The sequence below is a fragment of the Lipotes vexillifer genome, unplaced genomic scaffold, assembly GCF_000442215.2.
Source record: "Lipotes vexillifer unplaced genomic scaffold, Lipotes_vexillifer_v1.1 scaffold554, whole genome shotgun sequence".
Lineage (NCBI taxonomy): Eukaryota > Metazoa > Chordata > Mammalia > Artiodactyla > Lipotidae > Lipotes > Lipotes vexillifer.
The window spans coordinates 1,627,829-1,637,076 of NW_006794635.1; the positions used below are offsets into that span (position 1 = coordinate 1,627,829).

The window sequence follows — 9,248 nt, forward strand, 5'->3', positions numbered from 1 at the left end:
GGGATCCTCCCGGACCGGGGCACGAACCCGCATCCCCTGCATCGGCAGGCGGACTCTCAACCACTGCGCCACCAGGGAAGCCCTCTGCTTCTTCTTATAAGGCCACAAATGCTATTGGGTTAGGTTTTATGACCTTAATTACCTCCTAAAGACCTCGTTTCCAACTATAGTCATACTGGAGTTTAGGGTTTCAGCATGTGAATTTTAGGAGGACACATGTATAAATCTATAGCAGTGAGTGAGCTCTATTTAAAGAAAATGTGCTGTATAAAAATCTGCAAATACAAAATCATTCGCATAATAAAAGGGAAAGGAACTAGATGCATTCTCTGTTGGCCAGGCATTTTATATCACATTTCACCGTCCAATAACTGTGAGATGGTATTATTCCTGTTTTATAGATAAGGATAATGAAGCCAGAGAGAACGGTAAAGTTGGAATTCAAACTTAGGTCTGTCTCTAGTCTTCGTGTTCTTGTCATTGTTGACCCATGAAAGGAGTCTTTATTTCCAAAAGCGGTCACTCTGGATCCCTTTAAAAAGTAAGTTCCCCTAGTTCATTTCAAATATTTTACTTTGCACATTCCTTTCTATCCATCTCTGTGTGTGTCTTGTAGTGCATGAGTTTCACATTTTGAAATGTGTTTATAGAAATAACTCTCTGGTTGGGGGATAAAATGAAATTAAATAGATGGGAAGATACTTTGAAATTTATAAAGGACATTATAAGTTTGTGTTATAAGTGTAATCATTAAGCTGTAGATAGTAGAAAATTCTGAGAAATGGTTGAAAGAAAGCAAACATTTATTGACTTCCTAAAAACCGTTAGATTTTACAGTAAAAAATCGGAAGTCTAATCTGCCACTGTTCTTTGCAGACCGTATAATGATATATATCCAAGTTGTAACTTCAGATATGGTCAACATTAGAATAAAAATGACCGACTGACTAAACGAATGAGCAAACATCTTGCTAGTCTACTCCACTTCCATTTCAAAGACTATGTTGTCTTTTATGTATCCAGTAGCGTCTTCAGTGTTGCTAGATACGTAAGGAGAAATCCTTAACCTGAGGCCTATGGCCCCTAGAAGATTGTCAGATCCAGTGAAAACTGTTTTTTGTATTTCACTATTTTTTGTTAATTTGATGTTTATGATTTTTTTCTATCAAATTATATTAAAGTATTATTCCAAGTAATGGATGTGGCTGTACTCCAGTAAAACCTTACTTACATAAAGCAGTGGCAGGCAGGATTTGGCCCTTAGGCTGTAGTTTGCTAATTCCTGATGTGGAAGAACAAAAGCAAGGAGGGAAAAGGGATGCTATTAGAAAACTTGTAATCACCTTCATATTAGGGAGTGGCAGGGGGGAGGCTACAAAATTTACTCTTTGGAGAAAGGCACCTGTCCTTCTTGGGGAAGACTTAATTGGCCTTTTGGTTGCAGAGGGGTTAAAGAAGAGTCTAACTGCTCTGCATAATGAAAAGGGTGTTTAGGTAGAGAAGTTATTTTCTTAATTGCTTACTTTCTCTGGAGGGGCTGATACCGGAGAAAAAGGACTGTGTGGCTTTTGGACTGAGTCAGGAGGGTGGCAGAGAGGCAGGAGAGAAGGAATCATGCACGCACGATTTGTTCACCTTATTCTACACGTGTGTATTGAGTGCTCACTATCTGCCAGGCAGTTTTAGATGCCAGGGATATATTTGTGCATTTCTAAGCTTACATTCGAACCCAGGGAGACAGACAATATAAACAATATAAATAAGAAAATAGTATATAGTATGCTAGAAAGTAACAAGTGCTCAGAAGAAATATAAACTGAAAAGGAAAATAAAATGGTATGGGTGGAGGTTTGCAGTTTAAAATAATGTGTCCAGGACATTGTAGAAAAGAAGGGAAGGAGGTGAGATATCAAGCCATGCAAATATTTTGGAGCCAATATTCCAAATATTTGGAAACAGCAAGTGCGAAGGTTTGAGTGTGAGTGCGCCTGTTTTGTAGAAAGAGTAGCAAGGAGATCAGTGTGGCTACATCATGGTGAGTGAGGGGAGATAATGTCAGAGAAATGACGGGAGACAAGATCACAAAGGGCCTTGGAAGCCATTGTGATAACTCACTTTTACCTGGTGTATGATGGAAAGATTTTGAGCAGGCCAGCAACTATATTGTGATAGAATTACTTTGGTTACTGCATTGGGAGTGATGAGAACAGACTAAAGAGTAAAAGTAGAGACAAGGAGCTCACTTAGCAGGCTGGTGAGCCTGCACAGTTCCGACATTAAGTAACATGAATAAAATCCCTCAGGGAAAATTATGCAGTTTTCATTCTTGTACGAAGATACACTTAAGTTGAGGAGGCCGGTGAGCTGAGCACCAGAGGTAGGGAGAATAGCCCTGCTGAAGTATTGCATTCTGTTGAACTGCACCAAGTGCTCACTCTTTCAATTTTCGTTTTTTTTGGCTACACCATGCAGCTTGCAGGATCTTAGTTCCCCGACCAGGGATCGAACCCGGGCCCCGGCAGTGAGAGTGCTGAGACCTAACCACTGGACCACGAGGGAATTCCCTCAATTTTCTGTATTGATGAAAAGTTTAAAGATGTTCATGTGGTCTTAAATAGATTAATGATCTTTTGTAAATGACGTGGACTTGTGTTAATTTTTTTTCTTTTTTTAAAATAAATTTATTTATTTATTTTTGGCTGCATTGGATCTTCGTTGCTGTGTGGGTTTTCTCTAGTTGCGGTGAGTGGAGGCTACTCTTCATTGCAGCGTGTGGCTTCTCATTGCGGTGGCTTCTCTTGTTGCGGAGCATGGGCTGTAGGCACACGGGCTTCAGTAGTTGTGGCACGTGGGCTCAGTGGTTGTGGCTCGCGGGCTCTAGAGCGCAGGCTCAGTAGTTGTGGTGCACGGGCTTAGTTGCTCCATGGCATGTGGGATCATCCCGGACCAGGGCTCGAACCCATGTCCCCTGTATTGGCAGGCAGATTCTTAACCACTGCGCCACCAGGGAAGCCCTTGTGTTAATTTTTACAGTCTATTAATATTTCTAATAGTTGTACACTCTCCTCCCTCTGTTAAGGGGCCTCTGGCATTAAGCTGTGGCTGGTATCTAGAGGAGATTAGCAGTTGTCTCAGCTCTGGGATTGAGCCCGCTGGTGTCTCTTGATCTAGATTTGAAGGGGATGACTAGTAATTTATTACAGTGAATAATATTTAAAATACTTAAGTCAATGTGTGATTTATTTTTTCTATTTATATTTTAAATGTGAATTGTATTGGCTTCCTCATTAGCCCTGTAATGCTAACTCCCATTCACTTGCATTGTGGGCTTTCTTGAATGGGTTAGGGAGGGGTAGATGAAGCAGTGATCAGATAGTCAGGGAGCCAGCAGCCTCCTTATCTGTGGTGTCATTCTAGAGAACAGTAATGAACGAGGTTACCTTACTAGTTTGTTCATTATGACTTGTTCTACAGTAGTGTCTGGGATCTCTTGTTTTATAGTTCCATCTTTTCTTTCCACTTTTACCCAAAGATAAATACTCAGTAAGGAATAAGGCAAGGCTACGTGAAGAAAACTTGAGCAGGATAATGATACACCTGTGTGGTAGATGAGCAGGAATGATGCTATATGCATTTCTTAGTTATGACACAAGAGTTATCACAAAATCAGTTTCACAACATGATACATTAGTGAAATTTTTAGGAATGCTATATAAATGTAAACATAAAGTCGATACATTGTGATTTTAACAGAAAGATAAGACTTGTTTATTTTTTAAGTGTATGGATTTCCTTACTTCATCTGCAGAGTATATATCTGAAAAAAAGTCAACATCAAATTAAAAACTCAAGCTCAATTAGAAATTTGACTAGCCATATTTATTTTTTCTTTATAAAAAATATGTATCTTAGGGACTGATTTCATTACTAATATGCTTATTATTTAATGATTAAAGTACCAGAAAAAGTTTAGTGTTCTTTACTTTCATACATGTGAATGTACATTGTTGGAGAGGAAGTTAAGAACTCAACATAGTTTTCAAGACATACTCAGAAGGTAGCGTTTTTAACATCATTTCATATATATTTGTTGTACTAGGAGATTCTCAGAGTACTCATAGGGGCCACTTCTCACTTTTGATTGTCCGGAACTGGAACATCTTTATTTGGAGGAATTCCAAGGTAATTGGGGGGAGGGGGCATTGAAGGAAGCCAAAAGGCTGGAGTTGAGTCCTCACTCAGCCTTCTTTTATCTTTATGAAAGACAGCTTGGGCCTGAACCAGGCTCAGCTTGTTATTTGCTCCCATCTGAATGGAGGCACCAGGACAGCCAGTGGCCCTGGCAGGTGTAGCTGTGGTGGAGGTGAACCCAGCAGCACCAGGCTGGTGTATGAAGGCTGTTCCCGTGGCAGGATTTTAGCCATGCCTCACTTTCCTTGCTTGCTCTCCATTTCTAGGCCTGGCTCTCCACGCTTCTGGATGATTCTGGGGACTAGCTAATATTCTTCTGGTATGTCTCTGCTGATAGACTTCTTGTTTTTGCAACCAAAAATCCCAGTGAATAATGAGTCTGTAATTTCCATTGTTGCTTTTATTTTATTTTATTATTATTTTTGAAGTTTTTCAGTTTTATTTATTAATTTACTTTGGCTGCACCACACGGCTTGTGGGATTTTAGTTCCCTGACCAGTGACCGAACCCGGGTGCACGGCAGTGAAAGCCCGAGTCTTAACTGCTGGACCGCCAGGGAATTCCCTCCGTTGTTGCTTTTAATATGCCAGTATCCATGTCATAGGTCAGAATTAAATTGTCTTCATACCCTAATTAGCTTACTTGTTAACCGAATATTTTCATCAAGTATTTCATTCAGGTTCTTAGAGGGCTCAGTACGCCTTACTAGAGATTGGAGATCTCCCAGCTTGTTATAAATGTTTAAAGCTCCTGCTTTTGACTGCATTAGTTAGGAAAACTCGTTCCTTTTGATTTGCTTGGGTTGAGCCAAATCAGCTTCTAAAATGGGTCCTATTTTACCAGCACAAAAATAACATTAATTGTAACCCTTCATTTGTAAGGTTGCCTCAGGGCTGCCCCAGCTGATTACGTAGATCATCTAGGGGACGGTTATGGGTTGAACTGTGTCCCCTGAAAAGATGCTGAGGTCTTGTGGCAGCACTTTAGTCCCAACCCCGTGTACCCGTGAATGTGAGCTTATTTAGAAATAGGGTTTTTGCACATGATTAAAATGAAGTCATTAGAGTGGGCCTGATCCAGCATGACTATGACTTTATACAGTATAAGGGGAGATTTGGACCCAGAGGCAGACATGTACAGAGGGAAAAGGATGTAAAAGCATGGGGAGAATACCATCAATAAGGCAAGGAATGTCTGAGGCTGACCAGACCTGGGAAGGGGCCTGGAACAGATTCTCCCCCCCAACCCTCAGAAGGAACTAACCGTGCCAAAGTGATCATAGACTTTTATCCTCCAGACGGTGAGATGATGAATTTCTGTTGTTTAAGCCACCCAGTTTGTGGTACTTCGTTACAGCAGCCCCAGGAAACTAAATCAGAGACCGTTACTAATTTAGGCAAGCCTAGTCTTGTATCCACCGGGCTACATACTCTCTGAGGGCGCTTACTCTGCTGAAAACTGCTGAGGGCAGCTCTGCCACCAACTGCATTTAATGCGTCTGATCACGGTGTACCAGCTGGTCTGCTCTATCATCGGCATTAACTGAGGAAAATTCTTGACGTACAACCAGTTCAGATAAATTAATTAAAATCCCTAACACTGTATGACTTGAACATTTTTATTTTTAGGAAACCTCTATTGGTCTTCAATTCTGTACGTAAAGCCATAAAATTTAGTAGTCTTACTTAAAATATCCTTTATTTACTGTTCTTTCCTACCTAAAAACTGCATGTATTTTTCTTGTTTTGGGGGCAAGAAGGGGGATAGGGAGGGTTATTAGATGGCAGGGGGCTGATAATCAAGGGAAGTGATACCAGTGATGAACTGGCAGAGTTTTCCGTCAGTCATATCGTCTTGGGTTTTAGGTGTTTGCTCGAGAGAAGAAGTAACTACCAGAGACAAGGAGTATATCTTCAATTTTATTGTTTGGAACCTACAATTGCAAAGTGTTTTCAGGTCATTTCTTAAACCACTGAATAATACATGTACACATATTTAGAAAACTTACAAATGTTTTTAAAAAATTTGTGCTCCAGTAGGATTTACCCTATTTTACAGGCCAAGCATAAGAAAATATACCCCAAATGCAATCTTATTGACATTTTCCTCTTACAGTCTATGGACATTTGGTTATTTAGGGCCAGTCTGTATATTCATAGAACCTAGGGCATTATTTTACTGCAACATTTATAAAGAGGTTGTGAAATTTAAAAGTATGTTTTGTATCAAGAATACCTAATAATTGTAAACATCAAGAAACATTCTCACTCTTCCATCCTTTAGCTGCTGTTCACTGACTCTGTGTAAGGTGAGGGCTCCCACTTCTTACTGAATCATTTCTGCAGTAACGAGCAGGCTCACGTGGTCCCCCCACCCCCTTAAGCAAGTTATTTGTTCCTTGTGCATAAATCATTCATTTTGTCGGTCTGGGTATTTCCTGAGCACCCGCTTAGAGGGACACTCTCTCAGGCAGGAGTTCTCATATCTGTGCCTGAGAATGACTGTTCAGATTTGGAGGCAGAGCTGACTTTAGATTTAGGTATACCACTTAAAAAAATCAACCTTGGCTCCGCTCTGGATTTCCCATAACCGGGGGAGGGGGCGGAGTGTGTGTGTGTGAGACTAGAATCAGTGCTGGCATCTTGCTGGGGAGAGACAGGTGCAGGTTTAGAGCTCCACCTTCTCCAAGAAAGTTCTCTTCTCTTGACACCTTCCCATTAGGAAGAAGGAAGAAAGAAGCAGAGGGAGAACTGATAGAATCTCATAAAATTATTAGTAGCTAACGCCATGTGTCAGGCATTCTGCTGCTACCCCCTAGCAAATACGTATTTAACAAGTGTAAATGGCCTTTAGCTCTGACTCTTCTATAATGTTAAGTTGGTCCTGGGCATCCTGGTCTTTCCTTCCCTTTCTCCCTGCCCCTTGACTGCGTTCTGCAGCTCCTGGCCTTTCCCATTATCTGCTGCACCTCTTGTCCCAGCTCCTCAAAGGCACACGGTGGTGCAGGAGAGAACGCCACCCTGTGTTTAGTCCGTTAAACTCCCTATAACAACAAACACGCGCTGAAAAGGAAAAAACAAGAGACCAGAAATAAAGCAGAGACTTGTTCTACATGAGTCTGGGGCTACTGATAGTTAAAAAGAGAGGAGACCATTAAGTATCTTCCTGAACAGTTAACTGGATATAATTGAAGGAGTGCGGGACTGAGGTCAGAAGGCCCAGGTGCAGGTCTGGGATCTGTCACTTTTAGCTGTATGGCCTTAAACATGTCAATTCTTTCTGAGCTTTAGTTCCCTCATCTGTCAAATGGGAAAAACAATACCTGTCTTGCCCACCAACGAAAGTTATGGGCATCAAATAAGATAATGTGCTTAAAACTCCCTTGTAAATGATTGATAAAGTTCTATGTAAATGTAAGTTGTTTGGTGGATTAGAATGGATATAAAGGAGAAAAATGATGTGTATGTTTTAAAATTGTTTATAAAGTTTTATTAAAATTTGCATATGTAAACTAAAGATGGTTGGCCTTCTCCTCATGGGGCCCCTTTTCATTTCTTTTCCTGTGTGTTCGTTAAGTTGCTGATCCTGAGTGATGTCAGTGTCTTCATTTACAACCCTCTAAGCTCAGCTTCTAGGAGACTGCAAGGATGGTCCGCACCATCACAAAGCCAGTTCCTAAAAGGTAGACTTGAATGTCACTTGACAAAAAAATACAGTTCCATTAATGGCAAGGAGAATTTTTGGCTATTGGTATAAAACTGTGATCACTGACAAAACGGAAAGAAGTATTAGAGAAAAACTTCCATGGCAATGACTTCCTGCAGAAAACTGGATCCGACCTTCAACTGCTGGATAAATTACTCTCATTTTTGAGATGTATGCGGAAACCACGTTGATATCTTGGTCACCTAGAAAAATACGTACATTATTTTAACTACAGAAAAAGTAATTATCAATTAACAGTAAGAAGGGGAAAGCCAATGTACTTCTGGAAAGTCCTTTGTAATTAGATGTAAGAGGGAAGATATTCCTTTCATAAGCAGGAATAAAGTGTCACAGAAGACAAGAACAATGGCGATCATAAGTGCAAAGAATCTGATTGCTTTTTCATGTTCCAGATGTGAAATGTGCCCATTGTCCAATATTGGATAATTGGGGGGAATAAATCGTCTAAGCTCTGAGATGACTCAGGATAGAGGCTCCTGTCATATGCCTCTGAACCACTCCGGACTGAGGGATTAGGGAACTGGGTCAATATCAGTTAGCTGAGACATAAAAAGTGGCTTGTTTTTTTTTGGCTTGCCTGCTCAGGAATCATTTTCACGTTAACTGATGGTGAGGCAATGGAGTCTTCACTTGCAAAAGAGGGGAGAACCGACAAATACTAATTGCCTGTAACTACAACAAACCCCTAGGGACCTGACAGACTTTTATTTTAAAAATGCCACACTACAGGGCTTCCCTGGTGGCGCAGTGGTTGAGAGTTCGCCTGCCGATGCAGGGGACACGGGTTCGTGCCCCGGTCCGGGAGGATCCCACATGCTGCGGAGCGGCTGGGCCCGTGAGCCATGGCCGCTGAGCCTGCGCGTCCGGAGCCTGTGCTCCGCAGCGAGAGAGGCCACAACAGTGAGAGGCCCGCGTAACGCAGAAGAAAAAAAAAAGCCACACTACAAATCATATATCTGATAGGGCGGTTAATATCCAAAGTATATAAAGAATGTATACAACTCAAATACAGATGATCAACAAGCACATGGAAAGCTCAACATCACTAATCATCAGGGAAATGCAAATAAAACCACAATAAGATATCACCTCACACCTGTTGGAACGACTGTTATCAAAATGACAAGAAATAAGTGTTGGTGAGGATGTGGGGAAAAGGAACTCTAGTGCATTGTGTGCAGAAATGTAAATTTGTGCAGCCACTATAGAAAATAGTAGGAGGCTCCTCAAGACATTAAAAATAGAACTACCATATGATCCAGCAATTCCCCTCCTGGATATTTATCTAAATAAAATGAAAATAGTAATTTGAAAAGATATATGCCCCCCCC

The 9,248-nt window shown here is 41.0% G+C and overlaps 1 protein-coding gene and 1 pseudogene across 2 annotated transcripts in view; both read right to left on the minus strand.

The window, feature by feature from the left end:
* The window catches only part of LOC103078611 (3-hydroxyisobutyrate dehydrogenase, mitochondrial pseudogene), a 2,325-nt pseudogene extending 2,151 nt beyond the window's left edge, over positions 1 to 174 (minus strand).
* A 7,383-nt stretch (positions 175 to 7,557) lies between these two features.
* NT5E (5'-nucleotidase ecto) overlaps positions 7,558 to 9,248 on the minus strand; it is a 45,306-nt gene continuing 43,615 nt past the window's right edge. Inside the window, exon 9 of one of the 2 annotated variants that reach the window (XM_007467326.1) lies at positions 7,558 to 8,099. In XM_007467326.1, the coding sequence (XP_007467388.1) occupies positions 7,936 to 8,099 (164 nt within the window). In that variant the 3' untranslated portion in view covers positions 7,558 to 7,935. The remainder of the gene's footprint in view (positions 8,100 to 9,248) is intronic. The other variant, XM_007467327.1, reaches the window with a different exon arrangement.